Below are 20,220 nucleotides of genomic sequence, written 5' to 3'. Positions count from 1 at the left end.
TAATTAAAGTAAACATTACTTAGGTGAATTTTGCTGTTTAATTTATGGATATGTTAGGTTCTGATTGAGTAGTTTTAGATCATGATGCTGATCCTGTGAACCAGGCCTTCAAAAGAAGAAATAATGCGGCACTTTTGTTGCCTGTGACATCGATATTTATTGGATTATTGGAAGCATCTATGAATTATGAGCATATTTGTATATGCGGTCTGAGTATTAAGATATTAATTTAAATGATTAAGCATATTATTTTTTTTTATTAACTTAATCTTTAAGAATAAAAGATAATTTAACATAATGCCAATTAAATATTTCAAAAGTTCAGGATTTTTAAAGTCTGATTATATGTTAATTCATTATTTTTTTATAAAATTTTGAAATAATTTATGATTTAACAAGAAAGTAAACCCAACAATCTTTTGAGGATCCTAAATATATTCAACCATCATATAATAAAGAAATAAATAGTATATCTTATATTATCCATGAGCATGGATGTAGCTTTCCAACAGACCAGATGGGTTCCACAGATTTAGAAAAATAATCATTGACCTAACTCCTTCACAATGTAACAGTTTAATGTGTCTGACTCCATAATTTAGTCTGCTTTTTCGGTTTTTCCTCCATTTCCTTACTTGTTTGTTGTATGGATTTCAATTAATGTATTGCAACTAAATTCGCAGAAGGTCATGAGGGGACCTTCCCCCCCTCCCCTCCCCACCCCACCCCCCCCCCCCCCCCCCCCCCCCCAGATGAAGTGACTCAAAACTATTTTTCTTCTTTCTAATTTTTAATTGAGAGCCTCTTCTATCATGCATGTTAATATAAAACTCATTTTTACAGCATTCAATAAAAATTTGAGATATTAGTTAAAAATATTAAATACAATGAAGATAAAAACACTGTATTTTTAATTCAAATCAATCCCATCGACTTTTTCATTCGTTATATCCCAACGCCCACTACCGAACCCCCCACCCACCTTCGAGCCCTCAACATCGAAGTCTTCAAAACCAACAAAGATTGTGATTCCAATGATTTTGGATTTCAATTAATGTATTGCAACTAAATTCGCAGAAGGTCATGAGGGGACCTTCCCCCCCTCCCCTCCCCACCCCACCCCATCCCCCCCCCCCCCCCCCTAGATGAAGTGACTCAAAACTGTTTTTCTTCTTTCTAATTTTTAATTGAGAGCCTCTTCTATCATGCATGTTAATATAAAACTCATTTTTACAGCATTCAATAAAAATTTGAGATATTAGTTAAAAATATTAAATACAATGAAGATAAAAACACTGTATTTTTAATTCAAATCAATCTCATAGACTTTTTCATTCGTTATATCCCAACGCCCACTACCGAACCCCCCACCCACCTTCGAGCCCTAAACATCGAAGTCTTCAAAACCAACAAAGATTGTGATTCCAATGATTTTATCAACAAGTATTTTTACTATTTTATCAAGAGAATGAAAGTTATTTGATGTCAAGGGTTATATATTATTTTTTGGTGGTTCATGTTATTGTTATCTACTTCATATTAAATTATGCAAAATACCTGGTTTATATCATTACGTAATTAAAGTTATTTTTTTTTTATTAATTAATTAATTAATTTTCAAAGGCAAGTGACTCAAGAGTCAAGGCTTTGAAACTTAAGGACACCACCAAACACCAAACACATTCATAAATACAAAGAATAGCAACCTCACATTTCGTACAATATATAATTATGTATATTTTACTCGTAGGATCGAGTAGCATGCACTTGACAGGTTCGTTAACCGGCCATGAAAGTGATTGAATTGCATGCTTGAAAATAATATCATCACCTTTTGATTTGACATCTCATTTACATTCATCTAATTATTAATATATGACGTTATTTACACATACATTAATATCTAAAATAGTTTGATTTTAAGAATTAATATTATGCATTTTTCATTAATTTAAATAAAAAAAGAGATGAGAGTCTAGCTAGCTATCACCCCCCTCAACTTCTTTTTTCTTTTTAATTTTTATTGAAAGATAATTTTGATATTTCAAGTTGTTAAATCGAGCCTCTCACAATCTCATCTAAAAATCAATTGATATCTAGTGAGGGAACCCAAAGCCTTTTATGGCATTCGAAATCACACCTCGCAAGGCATGTTCTAAGAACCGTCCAAGTGAGCAGAGCGGGGCATTGTTGCACCACAACAATCCCTTCCGCGACTCAAACCCATGACTTTAACTCTGATACTATTTGTTGCATCGAGCCTTTGACCATTTTATCTGAAAAACAATTAGTGTCTAGTGAGAAAAGCTAAAGTTTTTTTATAATACACTGCGAGACATATTAAATGAACATAACGACTTTGTTGTACCTCAACCCAAGTAGACGCCAACCACTTACCTAATGTGTCAATTAAAAATAATTAGAAGATCACAAATGATAATTTAAAAAATAAAAGTTGTAATCAAATGGCCAAAGACATAAGAACTTGAGGAGGCGACGGAACTTCATTAAAGACAAAGAATAGGAACCACGCACTTGGTACAATAATTATGCGTATTCTAGTCGCAGAAGTAACCGGGCGGCCATGACGACGGTGTTGATAAAAGCTAGGCTTAAAAAGAAGAAAATATCTTATTTATTTATTTATGAATAAAGAATAAAATATCTGGTTTTTCACGTATGAGGCAAGAGAGCTTCCCCCATATGCATTGCTGCGTCTCACTCATGCATTGCTTCCAACTGTCCCATCTTCTATCATTAAACCGTTTTAAACTATTCACTTGGCAAATTAAACGGTCCAAATTAATTGCTGCTATATGCTTTGAAAAAAAAAAAAAAAAAAAGCTAGAGCATTTATCTTGATCTTTTCAATATATATATATATTTTCTTAAATCAATTGTTAGATTTATAGGATCCAATTAAGTGTAGTTAAGAAAATAGAGGATGAAGAAAGATGGGAGAAGGACCCGAGGAGATGCTCTAACATTTCTCAAAAAAAAAAAATGGTTGTAATATAACAAAACAACTATTTGGTTTAAGTCAGAAGTAAAAGGACATCTTGCCACGGAGAATAAGAATTTGGATCTTCTCGAATTCATTTGAACTGGAGAGAAGTCAGTTCCTTACATTTGAGGGGCAAATTTGTCCAAAAAAAATTAAAATGACAAATTGGCTCCTCAAATGTAAAGAACTAGCTCATCTCCAATTCAAAGAGGATCCAATTTCGAAAAATAAGGCATCCACCTTCTTTTTTTTTTTTTTTTTTTTTTTTAAGAGTTAATGTGGATGGATGCGAATAGAGTGTAATGAGGTTGTTTATTGTACAATGGACATCTCATGTGAGAGGTCACTTAATTAGGTCGATCTCATGCATTCTACTCGCTTAGATAGGTGTTTGGACATTTTAAACCTTATCCATTCGATTCGAGCATCTCACCCGTAAAACCAAGACTTATTTATTAAATTAAGAAAATAATAAATATTGGTCATACGATAAAATCTTAATTATTTAATTTAAAATAATTATTATTTTTCAATATATACACAAAAATAAAATATTTTAAAATATATGTATTATTTTGTTAAAACTGTTTCATTCCTGACTTCTGAACCAGAAAAAAAAAAAAAACATTGAGGATAAAAATGATCGATATTAGTCAAACAACTTGAATTGAACAAGAAGAAAATGAAAAAAAAAAAAAAAAAGGATATAATAAAAAACTAAAGACTGAAATCATCCTTGACCAATTACAAAGGCTATATAGGGTTGCTGGGTTGCTGCCAATCTAATCAAGAATATGACTAATATTTTATGTTGATCATATGAAGACAATACACTTTGCTAGTGGTGCTTTATTTGTTTTGTCACGTACCAATATGGTCACTCGAGTCACGTATCAAACTTTCTCTGCTCCAACTTGTTTTGGGTCCCATTATGAGGACACTAACCTAATATTGATCCGGACCAAAACGTCTTGATCCAAGCCTATGTTTAATTAAGGCTTTAGTTAAGAGGTCATGGATGCCTAGCTTTTTATCGTGCAGTAAAAATTTATCTGAAAAGACAACATTATCTTGGGAGTCACTTTCCTTACCATAACTGGTCCAATGTTTGTCATGCTTTGGTTCCCCCCATAAAATATTGACAAGTGTTTAATAGGAGTCTTGAGGTGGGTGGTTAAAATCTGTTTCACATTTACTCTCTGTCCGTCCGCATGGGTTATGAGCGGATTTTTAGTTCCTAATCCCGGGTGGACAGATATCGTATCTGATACTTGCACATATGTGGGTGGATAGTAGAATATGGGGGAGGCACAAACAGATAATGCATGTCCGCCTCCGCCTCCGCCTCCGCCTACTCTTATAAAACATGTAAATCCTTAGACGAAGTTGTTTCATCTAGGGAAATGCCCATCTAAAAATTGGATTAAGCCCAATTAAAAAAGCTGACAAAAAGATTTTTAAAAAAGCATAAAGCTCATATAAATTAAGTCTATAGTTTAAAAAAATAAAAAATAAAAAATCCCCAAGAAAACCCAAAAAAGAGCCTAAAATGCAAAGTGTCTTAAACACCCCCATAATTAATTAACCTGGAGAGTTAATGGCAATGCTTCCTAAATTAATTAACTAGGATTAATACTACGTACCCTATAACACCTGTCATTATTGAAATACAATAAACTGCATGCATACGACTGATCACTCCATATCCCAAGCCGGGTGAATGAACTCTAACCTTCGACTTGTTCTAGCACTTGCTAAAATTGTTAAACAAATAAATGTTTAAATTATCATAGAACTAAAGCAATTGATAATTTAGAACTAAACTCATATAAATTATCATAGAACTAAACTCATATAGTGAGTCTAATTTACTCATAGAACTTAACTTATCCACGTATTAGTTAATGAGGTCTTTTAGCATATTTTAGTCTCTTGGGGCCTTCTTTGGGTCTTTATTTAAGACTTATTTTAAACGATTTTGAAAATAATTTGAGCCAGTTTTTAATATATTGATTTCACATTACTTTTGTCTATCTTTTTGTTCAAGTGTTACACGTACGAGAAATTAAGCAGCACAGCCAACCAAAGACAACAAGAACAGGAGCGAATAACAGAAAACATATCTATCTAAAAGAACACAATCAAAGATATTCCAAAAACTGGTAATTAAATCTCTTATCGAATATGATCATATACAGTTACACACTTTGGTCATATGTTTACACTTCCCATGCCATTAGGAAACCTTTTCCAAATAACCCAGCAGCTATTTAATAGAAATAATCCAACTCGCAGGATAACGCTACCTATAAGGAATCGCGATCTTAAACCTAAGGGTAAGGATGGGGTGAAAAAAAAAAAATTGGTGGTGACGATGATAAGATAAAGATGATGAAGTTGAACTTAGCATGCGCCATTGATGATAAGATAATGATGACAAATTTACAACGAACCCAAAAGAGTTGGTAATTAAATGAGAGGTTTAAATAATTTATTTGATTAGGTTGATGCATCATGCATGGTAATAACCAAAGAAAGGTATTGGCATAAGCCAATGAGGTTGTGCCACTTTACACATGAAATTCTTGATTGAAGCTCCTTTTTCATAAGATATACAACCATTCGATCTAAAAGTTTCATTAACCTTTTGATGATGAACATGAGATATATATATATATAAACAGTAAAAATCAAGTTGGACAATTAATGGAATTTTACAGCAAATAATAATAATAAAGGAATATCCATTGCCAAAACGGACATTTCAACTTGTGAAACTTTTTCCTTGAGCTGGGTCTTTTCAGCCGCTTTTATGGTTAGAGAATAGAAAGCTTTATTACATCAATAAACAAGCCAAAAAAAAAAAAAGCTTTTACATTTTACTTTGCATCACCCTTTTTGTCTCTCTCACCTGATTACTGTTTTTGTCTTGAACAATATTGCTATAACATATACATTTTACACTATACTTTGGCATCCCCAAAGCCTTAAGTGGCTCCGCCACTGGAGTCTGGAGACATGCGCACTACAAAAAAAAAGGGGGTTTTCTGACGTGTGCTACAGTGTAAATTTTTTGCCACCTCAGCAATTTTCTGTCGTGTTATATATAAAACGTCAGAAAATTTTTCCTGACGTGTGAATAGTAACACGTCAGAATTTTCTGACGTGTCTGTTCAGACACGTCAGAAAATTCTGACGTTTTAGATGTTGGAGCGTCAGAAAAATATTACAAATTTAAAAAATTTAAAAATAATATAATTTCTGACGTTGCAAAATTTGCCACGTCAGAAAATTTCATGCCATAACTTCAACCAAAAGTCAATCACCTCAAAACAACCTTTCATTTAAATCAAACTACCTTTTGTTCTTTTTCTTTTTCTTATTTTCCATCCCCAGTAAAAAATAGTGTTTAAAACTAAAGAGAAAAATATAAAAAAGCCCTCCAAATTAATAGTCGTTTGCGATAGAGTCTCATAATATTCAAAAGGTATTAAAGTAGCGCATCAAACTACTAAAGTGTGTCAAAAAGGTCCAATCTTTTTTTATATTCCTATAATACCCCTAATCTTTTAAAAACTAAAATATAAAATAAATAACTAAAAAATTAATTTGTCAAAATAAAAAATAAGATAAAATAAAAAAAATGAGGAATGGGGTACTGGCTGCCAATTGAGCCAGCCACAAGGTTTGATGTTGCATTTATCCATATTTTTTATACCACACGAGCTATTTGTAATTTAAGTCAATAATAGTGACTAATTTTTTATTCATTCCAAAAAATATATTTTATTAATTTATTCACCCCTTGTTTTTTTTTTCTTTTTTTTTTAATTTATTATTTTTTAAAAAAAATGGTTTAGTTTTTTTTTTTTTTTTAATTTTTTTTTATAGTTTTTAAAAAATTAGGAGTATTATAGGAATATATAAAAAGATGGGACCTTTTTGACACACTTTAGAGTTTGATGGGCTACTTTAGTACTTTTTGAACATTATGGGACTCTATCATAAATTTAAAAAACTTTTTTATATTTTTCCCTTTAAATTGATAAAAAGGTAAATTAGTAATTTAATTAATACTTTATCGTACTTACCGTCTTATTGTTAGATTGAAAAAAAAAAAAAAACTTTTAAAATTACTAAATATTTATAATATTAAACATCCTTTATATTTAAGGTTTGAGAAAATAAAATACTTGAGGTCCAAGTTGTTTATTATTTTTCTGAAAAAAATTACTGCTATATTGTTTGGGTAGGTATGTAAACTATAAAATAAAGTTTTAAATTTTATCCTAATTTTCTTCAAACGAAAGTATAATGGTTTTATTTACCAAAAAAGAAAAAAAAAGAAAAGAAATGTATAATGGTTTTTTTTTTTTACTTCTCTCTCTCATCATTTTCTGTGTTTGTTTTATTGCCGAGAGACTTATATATGCCGTGTCACCACACACTACCTTGTTCACGCGAAAAATCCCTTCTACTTGCAGAGTGAGTTTACAGGAAATCTCTCTGATTCTCTTTCTTTGCTCATTCTTGCCTCGGTAGTCAGCAACTGTTTTGCGCTATATCTGAACCGTCTCTGCCTTTCCTGTCGTTTAAGTCTCTTTGATTTCAGCTTATGTAACTACAAGCCATACCTACCCGTCTCTCCATCTCAGTTTTCCAAGTGGTTGTGTTGTTGTCAGAGGGTATTTCTTTGAATAATGTAACTCTGATTTCGCTGTTCTGTTTGCTTCTTTTCCCACTTTTGTTGATGCCCATTTGCTCAAAAGTGTTCTGAATCAATCCTGTTTTGGTTTCAGTCATGGGTTCTCGCTAATCTTGCTGCATAGATAGCTGTGTTCCTCTTTCTGTCAATGCTCGTTTGCTCATAGTTGTTCTGAATCAATCCTGTTGTGGTTTTAGTCATGGGTTCTCGCTAATCTTGCTGCATAGATAGCTGTGTTCGTCTCTGTCAATGCCCATTTGCTCACAGGTGTTCTGAATCAGTCCTGTTGTGGTTTTAGTCATGGGTTCTCGCTAATCTTTCTGTATAGATAGCCTGTCAATGCCCATTTGCTTCAAATTGTTCTGAACCATCCCAAATGCAGTTTGTGATAATGGGTTCTCGTTAATTTGGTGGCTGTTGCTCTCATAACCTCTCAACTCTAGAGCTTGAGTACGATTTTCACCAATTTTAGCATGTAAAATTCATACCAAGTAATTGGTCCGCAGCATCCCGCTGCATTTTGTTATTGTTGGTGTCCATTGTTGGGAACTAGTTGATGAATAGGAGGCCTTCTTGATAGTTCAGAGAATAGGAAGGTGATGGATCTGATCTCTGTCACAGTCAACCGCTAGTTCTGATCCGAGCATATGGAGAGTGTCTGTGAATTTCGTTAATTAAGAAATTCCCAATTCACTATGAATTCCATTCGCTAATATTCTTGATTCTCTACTAAGATATGAATTCCAAGTAGTTACATTCACTATTGAGTAATTCTTTTGTTATTCTTCATAGGTATATAACCCAATTATTCTTTATAACTCACTTGAAATGTAAACTCTTCAACTACATCCAGTTGTTAATTTATATCACCAAGGGTCTGCTATACTCAATATGTCAACATTCTTTTCTCTGGCTTTTCTTTCAACCTCCAATGATGAAGAAGAAATCTTTGCCTCTCTGCCCATAATTTTGCGTATACATACACATATATCTTCGCTTATGCAAGTTTAGTTACCGTGTTGGCCTCTCGAGTCCCTTAAATCTGAACCTGACTCAAGCATCTTCAATATCACAAATTGCTCGGCTTACTTTTTTGTTACTCAAACAAAAACTAAATAAGTTCTAATCTCTTCTTGTCCACAAAGTATTTTACTTATTGTCATGGAAGAAACATTTGTTCCCTTCCGTGGAATCAAGAATGACCTTAAAGGAAGACTTTTGTGCTACAAACAAGACTGGACTGGTGGTGTTACCGCGGGTATCAGGTTTGTGACTCTCCTAATGCTCATCCCTATTCATAAATAGAATCTTATGCTGTCAAAGACATTGATTTTACTACTGCAATCTAAGTAGCCATCACAGCTTCAAGGACGACATTGGTTCAGTGTTCAATATTTGCAGCTATCAGTGCTTTTATATTTATGCCATATTGAATCCATAATCAACCGTATCTTCTGTCACTCAGAATCCTGGCTCCAACAACATACATATTTTTTGCATCAGCAATTCCAGTTATATCTTTTGGGGAGCAACTGGAGAGAAGTACAGGTGTGATGAATTTTCCTTTTTGGGGTTGCCAGCATCCTATTATAGTTGGTACTTTGGAAATATTTTTCTCTAAGACATGCTATGTATTTTTATGTTACAGAAGGAACTTTGACTGCTGTGCAAACTCTTGCATCAACAGCACTTTGCGGTGTTATCCACTCAGTGGTTGGAGGACAGCCCCTACTTATTCTAGGAGTGGCTGAGCCAACAGTGTTAATGTATACATTCATGTTCAACTTTGCAAAGGACCGGAAGGATTTGGGGCAAAAGCTCTTCTTAGGCTGGACTGCATGGTATTTCATGAACATTCTTGGTACTTAATAATGCAAAGGGATTGGTCTATGGTGATATTTGACATTCTCTATTATTATTGATTGGGTTCTCAGGGTATGCGTTTGGACGGCCCTTTTGCTCTTCTTGCTGGCCATTCTAGGTGCGTGCTCTTTTATCAATAGGTTTACGCGTGTTGCCGGTGAATTGTTTGGTCTGCTAATCGCAATGCTATTTATGCAGCAGGCCATAAGGGTGAGTGTGCTTTTATGATTTTACATTGTTAAATGATAACTTCATTTTGACTTATGAGGACTGGAAGGTTTTTGAAAATACCATAAGTTGGAAAACTTCTTGAGGTACTGAGTAATTTTCATGACAGTGACTAGTTTTCAAATTACATAGTTAAATGATAACTGCATTTTGACTTATGAGGATTGGAAGGTTTTTGAAAATACCATTTTGACTTATGAGGGTTGGAAGGTTTTTGAAAATACCATATCTGTAGGTTGGAAAACTTCTTGAGGTACTGAGTAATTTTCATGACAGTGACTAGTTTTCAAATACTAGACCTTTTTCCAAAATCACTTAACACACTAATATGGTCTATAAACATTATTTTCATTGTACTTTCAATGTGTGGATTTCGTACTACAGGGAGTTGTGGAAGAGTTTGGCATACCCCAGAGAACAAATCCAAATCAGACTGCACTCCAACTATCCTGGCGATTTGGTAATGGAATGTTTGCATTGGTTCTGTCCTTTGGCCTTCTTCTTACTGCATTAAGAAGCCGTAAAGCGAGATCCTGGCGTTATGGGACAGGTATGAGGAGTTTGCTTAGGAACTCTTGAATATAGGGTTAAAAGACCCTTCACATTTGTTCCACGTTATTAGTTAGGTACAGTGATAAAGTTTAATTGGGTAATCTCTCTTGCTAGTTTCTTCTCTTAGGAGACAAATGTTTTTGTATACCTATGCTGTTTCCTAAATTAGTTTCTTGATGTTGAATGTGATTCAAATTTACAGGTTGGTTACGGGGATTTATTGCGGATTATGGAGTCCCACTTATGGTGCTTGTATGGACAGGGGTGTCTTACATGCCCGTTAATGATGTCCCAAGAGGGGTTCCAAGGCGGCTTTTCAGTCCAAATCCATGGTCTCCTGGGGCATACTCAAATTGGACGGTTGTCAAGGTGAATATTATGGTTTGTCAAAGATCTACTAAAACACCTCTCTAGCATCTGCTTTACAAACTCATGCTTGTTAAGTTGTGCAGGATATGTTGAATGTTCCTCCATTATATATAATTGGAGCATTTATTCCAGCAACTATGATTGCTGTGCTTTACTACTTCGATCACAGTGTTGCATCTCAACTTGCCCAACAGAAGGAGTTCAATCTGAAGAAACCAGCTTCATATCATTATGACCTTCTTCTTTTGGGGTTCCTGGTAAGCTGTTTCCCTGGAATATTGGGTTTTTGCTAGTAATTATTTCAAGAAGCTCCATTCCATAAAAGCATTTATTTTTAGTTTTATCTAGTGATACTTTTCATTTCAGTTTTGAATTCTTTCCATTTCCAGGTCATATTATGCGGGCTCATTGGCATTCCTCCTTCCAACGGTGTAATTCCACAATCTCCTATGCATACAAAGAGCTTAGCTACCCTAAAACATCAGGTAAACTACCTTATCAAGTTCTGGAAGTTAATGAATCTCATTTTATAATAATGAAATCCCCCTGATTTTGTTTGCAACTTTATAAAAATATAGAACAGATCATAAAACTAAAATTTTACCTTCTCTGTGCTGCAGTCCTGGCACACAAGCAGGGCAAGAATCCAAAGATTCTATGGATTCATTCCAATGATGAATAGACAGGAGGCCTAATTATCTAATAATGGAAAGTTATGATCATCTGTTTGTGGACAATTAATGTTGAGAAAATCCAATGAAATCCTTTTCATGTCCTCAGATTTTGATTTGTTCTACAATGAGAATGCATGTCTTTGACAACTTTTTTTTTGGATTCCTCTTTGACAGATCCTTTTCTGTTAGTTGCTCTCTTCATTCTATATGTAAACAAACATTTGGTTGGTGTCATTCTTAATCCAGATGTGATATCTTAATTAATACATTGGTGCCTTTTGTTTTCCCTCGAACAGCTTTTGCGGAATAAGCTTGTATCAACAGCCCGAAACAGTTTGCGTAAGAATTCAAATTTGGGTCAGTTATACCAGAACATGCAAGAAGCATATAATGAAATGCAGACTCCACTAGCCTTCCAAATGCCACCTGCTCTGGTAAATTTATTAGTTATGATTTCGGATTGAAAAAAATCTGTTTTTTTTTTTTTCCTTTTCTTGTCTTTGATCTGTGCTTCAAACAGGGACTGAAAGAGCTGAAAGAGTCCACAATTCAATCAGTATCCAGTACTGGCTACATAGGCGCCCCTGTTGATGAGACCGTTTTTGATGTTGATAAGGACATTGATGATCTTTTGCCCGTTGAAGTTAAAGAACAACGCCTCAGCAATTTGCTTCAGGCCCTGATGGTCGGCTGTTGTATTGCTGCTATGCCTCTTCTGAAGAAAATCCCAACTTCAGTTCTTTGGGGCTACTTTGCTTTCATGGCAATTGAAAGCTTGCCTGGAAATCAGTTCTGGGAGAGGATATTATTGCTTTTCACCGCTCCAAGTCGAAGATACAAGTAAGTTTATGCTCACATTCCCATTACTCTTGTCTATTGCCAGGGGTTCAAGGACTTAAAAGTTCCTCTATATTACATTTTATAGAAAATGTTGGGGTCTATGCTCTTTATGAACACAATTAGTGTCATCTTTATTTTTTTAGAAGAAACGGATGATGATTATATAATTTGTTAGGGTGCTGGAGGATGATCATGCAACTTTTGTTGAGACTGTGCCCTTCAAAACAATTGCCATGTTCACCTTGTTCCAGACAACCTACCTGCTTCTATGTTTTGGCATAACGTGGATACCATTAGCCGGGGTCCTTTTCCCCCTTTTGATCATGCTTCTTGTACCAGTGCGACAATATTTTCTCCCTAAGTTTTTCAAGGGAGCCCATCTTCAAGACTTGGATGCTGCAGAATATGAGGAAGCCCCTGCCATTGCTTTCAACATGTCATTTCAAGTAAATGCCTTAACCATTCTGTTCATTTTAGCTAGACCTATTGAAACATCATATTTGGATTAAACATCATATTGATGTTTCATGTACTCGCAGGACCAGGATGCACAGACCAGAATTAATAACATTGGTAGTGGGGAAATTCTTGATGAAATCATCACAAGAAGCCGGGGTGAGATCCGTCTCACTCAGAGTCCAAAAGTCACAAGTTCGACCCCTATGGCAGTAGAGGATATCAGACCTGCTAATAGTCCGCGGATGTCGCATAGAGTATTCAGCCCCCGTGTAAATGAACTAAGAGAGGAACACAGTCCCAGATTGAAGGGGGCAGAACTCGAAGCAAAACGAACTCCCAGTCCCGGGCCATCAATTTTTGGACAAAGCCCTCGTGGTTAATTTTCAAGCTAAGACCCTAAATTTGTGATTATGGTGAGGTTAGTTGTCAATGGTGCTCGAGAGGTCCTGTTCTAAAATCATGTAACCAAGTGTTATCCTGTAGGTGTGTTTCTTTTCTGACCTGATAAAATGGTGTAGTTTGATTTTCAGTACTATTCTTCCTTGTATCTCCCATATAGGCTGGGCAGAGAATGTAAGTATGATAATGGAAAAAAAAACTCTTCTATTTACTTTCACTGATTTTGTTGGTTGAGCATCTATCATATTTCCATCTTGAAGTAATATGTATTTCCAAAACTAGTTATTGGATTAATAATAGAAGGAATGGAGGAATGATCTATTATCAATGATCAATGATCAAGGCCGGCATCTAAAATTCACGGGAGTGCTAACTCGTGCTCACAATTTAGCAAAATGGACCGCTCTCTCCAAATTTTTTTGGAAACATTTCCTTTTTCCTTTGTTAGACCTTCACCATGACAGTGGGAAGATCCCCCTTGCGGCTTCATTTTGTTCTTCTCCTCTAGAAAAATGAAAAAAGAAGCCTCACTGACCAGTGGAGACCTTGACAGAAGAGAATTTAGATATACAAATATACTTATTTAGATCAATATTTCACTACCTTATGTACTTGAAGAAAAGAGAAAACAATGAAACTAAAATTGTGCAAATTGCATGACGTTACTTCAATACAGATTTGCTCACTTTGTTTCATGTTTGCTGCAGTAAAAAGATGATACGATTGACTAGAGCTTGCACTGAAGCTTGGTAATCGTAAGTGTCCCACACAGTTTAGATGCAATTTTAATCATGTGTATATAAACTCTTGAGTATCCTCTCTTTGCAAGCCAGTTTTCGATGGTGAGTTATATCCAAATTTATCATTTGGTATTAAAGCCAGCTACCACATCAAGTATAAAATGGATGGATTTAAATGGTTTGGTATTATGCATTGGCATTAATACTGATTGATGAGTGAAGCCGCTAAAAGAGAAAGAGCTATCATCGTGTCAGTGTCAATAAAGTGGGTCACCATGGACGTCGGCTACAAAACGTGTATAATCTCTTAAGCACTCTTTTCTTACAAATTGGTTAATTTTCAAGTGTAAACTCTATTTACAAGGTTTTTGTAGAGTATGCGAAGTTGATAAACTAGTCTAGAGGTGTGTACCGTCTATTGGTGTTCTCTCAAAGTTCTCTTTAATCCGCACTATGTTATCTTGGAGAGCCTTTAACCTGAAAAAAAAGAGAAGTCATGTAAAAGCAGAAGATCATGCTTACTAAAGGCTTTAGGATTGATGGGGGGTGGGAGGATGGGGAGCTAGGGCACTCTTCACTCTGCTTTAGCTTTCTATCTCCTTGGTTGAATAGTAGGTGGTAGCTGCCTTTTCCATTCATTCTTTTTCTCTCAACTTTTTCTAATCCCAAATCTAATCATTCTAAACATTTTAATTTTAACGCTCTCTTTCACGTGCGGGATAAATAAACTGTGAAGTCAGTATTCGAAAACATCTACGATCCCAAAAGTTTAAACTAATAAAAAAAATAAAAATAAAAATTGAATGATTAATACGTTGGGATATCATCCAAATCTTTTTATGGATGCTAGATGTGAATGGCACTAAAAACCTAAGTACTCTGGTGCATCTCCACCGCAAAAAAGCTTGAGCCACATTAAAAAGATTTGTCACCACAGACATGGGGTGGGGGTTTGGTTAGTAGACAGTTGGTGAGTGATTGGATGGGTAGCTCGGACACAAGTTAGTGGAATGCATGCATTTGTTTCCATTATCTCTCCTCTCTTCTACTGGTTCATCGTGTCACTCAGCCAGCTTCTAACCGTTCAATCATACACATGTCATGTGTTGATGATGGAGATTGACAACACCACTTGGGGTACCCCACGCTCTACCCCAGCCCCTACAATAAGCCCCGCAATTAAATCGTGATCATTTTTTTATAAATAATATAGGCCGATAACGATTGTCTGTTGTATAATTGAGATGACGTAACTATAAAAATTAATTTTTAATTTTTTATATTTTTTTATAAATATTGATTCACAAATGATTTGGTGGGTTTCTCTTTTCTTTCATGTAAACTACCTTTTACCCAACTAAATGATTAGAAATTGTAAGTCAGTGGACACTTGTAATAGGGGTTGATTCCATTCTGTGCTCATAATGGCACGATTTAGTCACAATCAACTATCATTGCCTTTTGGGTAGCCTCAAATAGTAGGTTGATTTCATCTTCAACCAAAAATTGAGATTTGGTTTGAAAAAGAGTTTTGACCTAACATAAGGCTAAAAGGTATTTTGGCTGCGATTGATAGCGGTTTTCTTAGGAGGTATGTTATGACATAAAAAAAATAGTTTTAATTTAATTTAATTTTTTATTTTTTTGAGTATTTTGTGTTTAAAATTGTTTGTTAATTTTTTTACATTTTTTGTTAAAACGAAAAACGAAAAAGAGAGTGTTAGCAAACGAGTCAGAAAGATGAAGTTATTTATTAATGGAAAATGATAGGTGCTCTCCTAGTGTTCTCTCGGTATTCTTCTAGTTTTAAGTGGATTTCTTTTCTAAAATTCAAGTGAGAGAAAATTAGAAATAAGGGATAGTTTCATTTTTGTGTGGTTTTTTTAAAAAATAATTTCTGCCTAGGACTAGGAAGACATAAGAGCACCTAGCATTCCCCTTATTAATATTACTTTTTAGGTTATTTATTAATATTTTTATTTTGAAAAATAACAATTAGGCAAAACTTCCACACGTTTTGAAATTACTTTCTTGAAGTTCAAAAATTTTCAATTAAGGGTATCGAGCTTTCTATTTCTTTCAATTACTCAATTATGTGAAATCTTGTCAAAATTCCTAAAATACACATATTTTTTTATTATAAAAAATAAAATAAAAAATTATAAAGATTCACGCGTTTATTTTTTTTATATAAAAAATTGCAATATTTTTATTTTTTCATACCAAAAAAAAAAAAAGTATTTTGAGAATTTTGACAAAATTTAATGAAAAATCTTAACAGAATTGGGTTATTAATTAATTAAAAAAAAAAAAGAAAAAAGTTACATACTGTTAATTGAGAGTTTTTATACTTTAGATGGTAGTATTAAAACGAATGGAAATTCAAGAAAGTTTTGTAAAGTTTCCCTAAAAAATAAAGGGTTAATAACATTTTTATTACCAATGTTTTCACTTTTTTATTTTTTTCTCACATAGATTTCAAATCATATCACAAATGGTATCTAACTTATGGGTAAAAACCAATTTAATACCTTCGTCACATTCCGTTAGCCGAACTAATTTCGGCCACTCCATTCCTGCCTTGGGCCACCTTCAATGGCCAAAATGGGGTGGCAGTGCCACCCCATATTTGTCTTTTTCTTTTTTTGAGTTTTGATTTTTTAAATTATTTTTATGTTTTTTTTTTGTTAGGACACGTGGCATGTTTTTGTTATGACACATTGTCAGTACATTAGCTTGATTGACAGAATGATAACGGTGGTACTAAACCAGTATTTATCCATAAATCAAGTATCATTGTGAATTTGTGATATAAATTAAAACTTAGGTGGGAGAAAATAAAAAAGTAAAAACTTCAGTACTTAAAAAGTTATTAACCCGAAAATAAAATATTATTACTTGGATGAAGTTTTATATGAATTAATCAAGCAAGAGCATTGTACATTGTACTACTTTTGTGGTCCTAGGCTTTCAATTCATAATATTTTGGCGCTACCTTTTCCTTAAAAGAAAAGAAAAATATAAAACAAAGAAGAAAGATAAGCAAGATAAGGAAAGAAAGAGAGATAGAATCTCTCATTTGCAGGCTGCTGGCTCTTTGGCCACCAAAAAGCTGCCTCAAATGTTCGGCTTGGAAGTATAAAAATTGGGTACGGGTCATTTAGAATATTTTATATATTATTCTCTAGGTTTATTGTCTTTCCTATTAGAGTTTATTCTCTACCTTAATTAGTCTAGGGTTTCTTGCCTATCACTCTTAACCTCTCTATATATAGAGGCCTATGTAATCATCATATAATAATCAATATAGACTCAATACAATGTAGTCCTTACGTATGCTTTTGCTCTCTCTCTCTCTCTCTCTCTCTTTCTTCCGCTCTCTACATTATTTCAACATGGTATCATAGCCATTTTTTTGTGGCCTTTAACGTCATTGACGTTTTTGGGTGTTCTCTCCAACAATCTCATTGTTCCACTACATCCACCTGCCACGCTCCTCCATGCATCACCACTCGCCGGTCAGGTTTGGTGCGCCGATCTGATAACCGCCCAAGTGGGCTCATTTTTCTTTTTATTTTTGGCCCAAGTTGGCCCTTTTTATTTTTGGCTCATTGACAGCTCTGGCCCATTGTCGGCCCCTTTTTGAATTTTGGCTAGCCGTCGGCTCCTTTTTGGATTTTCGCCCATTGTTGGCCCCTTTTGAAATTTTATCTCATTGTTAGTCCTAGCACGTTGTCGGCCCTTTTTTGAACCTGCATTCACCAGCCACTTGCTACTGTCGCTGGCCGCCCACCAGCGTTTATCTCCTCCGGCAGTCGCCACCATCTATGGCTCATTCCCGGCCTCCGCTACCGCCGTCATCATTGTTTCAGACTTCAAACTCAAGGTTCTAGAATATTCCACCTTGAGTTTGAGGGAGGATGTTAGAATATTTTATATATTATTCTCTAGGTTTATTGTCTTTCCTATTAGAGTTTATTCATTACCTTAATTAGTCTAGGGTTTCTTGCCTATCACTCTTAACCTCTTTATATATAGAGGCCTATGTAATCATCATATAATGATCAATATAGACTCAATACAATGTAGTCCTTACATATGCTTTTGCTCTCTCACTCTCTCTCTCTCTCTCTTCCGCTCTCTACATTATTTCAACAATTCTAATCCAATCTTTGGGCAGATGGGCCTAAACTCGAGAGTTTCATCTAAAGTCTTCGTCCAGACACTTATGTTTATTTTACAGTTTCTGTCATTTACTTTAGTGATCGTCCGGGCAGGACTATGTCCCATCCGAACGGCCAGAATTGCAATTCGTCTTTAATTTGTATTACTATTAGGGTTAATATTTTGGAGCCTATAAATACATGTTTTATAGACCCTAGAAGGTAGATTTTGATTATATGTGAGTTTTTATCAATAAGACGTCTCATAATTGAGTTTCTTCCTTATTTTTCTTAAAACTCTAGATAAACTCTAGCGTTTTGAGAAGATTTCTTAAATCTTTAATAGACTCGAGATCTAAAAATAGTTATTCCTTGTTTCTTGTTGTTTTTCTTTGCAACCTACTAAGTCCCGCTGCATCACATAGTCTTTTCATGTTCATTGGACAAAAATAAATGGAGAACTAGCATTCACACCAAGCTCATCAAGTTTAATCTCTATTTTAATTAAAAAACTACATTTATTTATTTTAAATATCAACTTTTTCAAAGCAGATATATTTTTTAATTATCCATTTTTACTATTTAATTTAAATATTAATTTTCAAATATTTCTTTAATCTTTCTTCAATAATCGTATCACACTCCTTTATATATATATATTTTGAAAACTTTACTTTAGATTACCAACTGATTTGAGAAGACCCCCAAATTTTAAAAAACTCTCAATTTAATTTTTTGGACTTTCAATTTGATTTAATTGACTCATTTCCGTCAGATTCAGCCAATAACCCTTAACGGAAATGACTAAAAAGACCAAATTACTTTTCTATTATTTGTTTGTTTTTTTTTTTTTAAAAAAAAAATTGAAATTAATGGTAAATTTGAAAATTTATAAAAAAAATCAAGGGTATAAAGGTCATTTTATTACTTTTAACGTTTAAAATCTGACGGAAGTGGTACAATGCATCAAATTAAAAGTTAGGGAAGTAAAATTAAGAATTTTTGAAATTTGAAAATCTTCTCAAAATATGTGGTAGTTTGGAGTTCGTAAGTAAAGTTTATTTATTTATTTATTTTTTGGAGTCACCAAATTCCTTGAACACTTTTTACGCTCACAAGCATAGCCTTTTCTCCTTGATACAACTTGATGGGTTGCTACTTGCCAGTCCAAGGTATTAGGTAAGCCCAATTGGGAGTTAGACCATCAGCTCAACCCAACCTTCATGATAAGAGAATTTTTTACATTATTTCGTTGACGACGAGAAAATCCATTGCAATAAGGAAAAAACTTCACCAGGATGGATAAATTTACAGGAATTGGTTATTCTTAATTTCACGCTCGAGTGTTTTGGTAAAAACAACTAAAACTTTATGTACAAGGTAAAATGAGATTTCAAGAATAATCAAATGATTAAATTGAGTATTTAAGGATAAGAATTTGTGATTTAGAGCATCGATCATTTTATAACTTTCATTCGATTAGAGATTATTTTATAAAAATATAAGAATGTTATTAGGAGTAGGAGTGGGTATTGGTTGTAACGATACCGGTGAACCTATTTTCGATAATTAACCGAAATTATCTGTTAATTCAATTAACTAACCAATAACATTTCGATAAGAAATCATTCCGAAAATTTCGGTTAAAAAGTTTAATTGGTTAATCGGTTAACCGTAAGTTTTTTTTTAAAAAAACCGTGATTTTTTTTTAATTGAGCTAAAAATTGAATGTTTTGAGGCCCAAATTGCTTTTTTGGGCTAAGATATTGAACAAAATTGTTTTTAAATAGGCCAATTTATTAACACAATAAGAGATTAAGAGTCTACCATATATGTTCTATAAAATTTTTTTTCTTATGGGTTAATCGGTTAACTGATAAAAAAATATTTATATCAATTAACCGAACCAAATCGACTTTGGTATAAAAATCTTTAACCGATTACCGACTGACTTCTGACGGTAGGGGATTAATGTCGGTTCAGTCGCAGTCGGTAAGCGGTAAACGGTTAATCTGCCCCCCTAATTGTGAGTATTTCAAATAACCAAAAATAAAATACTATAGTGCAATTATAATTAACAATAATTTATGACCCATCATGAGATGACAGTATCCTAACTTATTAGAGTTAGTTTTTATTTTTTCTTTCAAGTCTCTTTTAAAGCCGATTGTTTGACCTAATTTACACGAGCCTCTAGAAGCATATGTTTTATCAAAATATTTTT

The 20,220-nt window shown here is 33.9% G+C and overlaps 1 protein-coding gene across 1 annotated transcript; it reads left to right on the top strand.

Moving 5' to 3' along the window:
- Window positions 1-7,474: 7,474 nt before the first annotated feature.
- LOC132173952 (putative boron transporter 2) lies at window positions 7,475-13,334 on the top strand. The gene is made up of 12 exons (XM_059585644.2): window positions 7,475-8,974; window positions 9,175-9,257; window positions 9,358-9,550; window positions 9,644-9,782; window positions 10,185-10,350; window positions 10,555-10,721; window positions 10,805-10,978; window positions 11,111-11,206; window positions 11,692-11,829; window positions 11,916-12,235; window positions 12,411-12,681; window positions 12,775-13,334. Exons 1-12 carry the CDS (start codon window positions 8,871-8,873, stop codon window positions 13,072-13,074), a joined length of 2,151 nt encoding a protein of 716 aa, XP_059441627.2. The 5' UTR covers window positions 7,475-8,870; the 3' UTR covers window positions 13,075-13,334.
- Window positions 13,335-20,220: the final 6,886 nt, after the last annotated feature.

This window comes from Corylus avellana, chromosome 3, assembly GCF_965113065.1.
Source record: "Corylus avellana chromosome 3, dhCorAvel1.hap1.2, whole genome shotgun sequence".
Classification (NCBI taxonomy): Eukaryota; Viridiplantae; Streptophyta; class Magnoliopsida; order Fagales; family Betulaceae; genus Corylus; species Corylus avellana.
The sequence above is the reverse complement of the archived record's forward strand: the minus strand, read 5'-3'. Positions and strand labels throughout refer to the sequence as shown.

Excerpts from the sequence above, each read along its gene's own strand:
- LOC132173952 (XM_059585644.2), top strand. The coding sequence starts at position 8,871 with ATGGAAGAAACATTTGTTCCCTTCCGTGGAATCAAGAATGACCTTAAA. Across the intron at positions 9,258-9,357 it reads GCAACTGGAGAGAAGTACAG|AAGGAACTTTGACTGCTGTG; the intron begins GTGTGATGAATT and ends TTTATGTTACAG. Across the intron at positions 11,207-11,691 it reads TAGCTACCCTAAAACATCAG|CTTTTGCGGAATAAGCTTGT; the intron begins GTAAACTACCTT and ends TCCCTCGAACAG.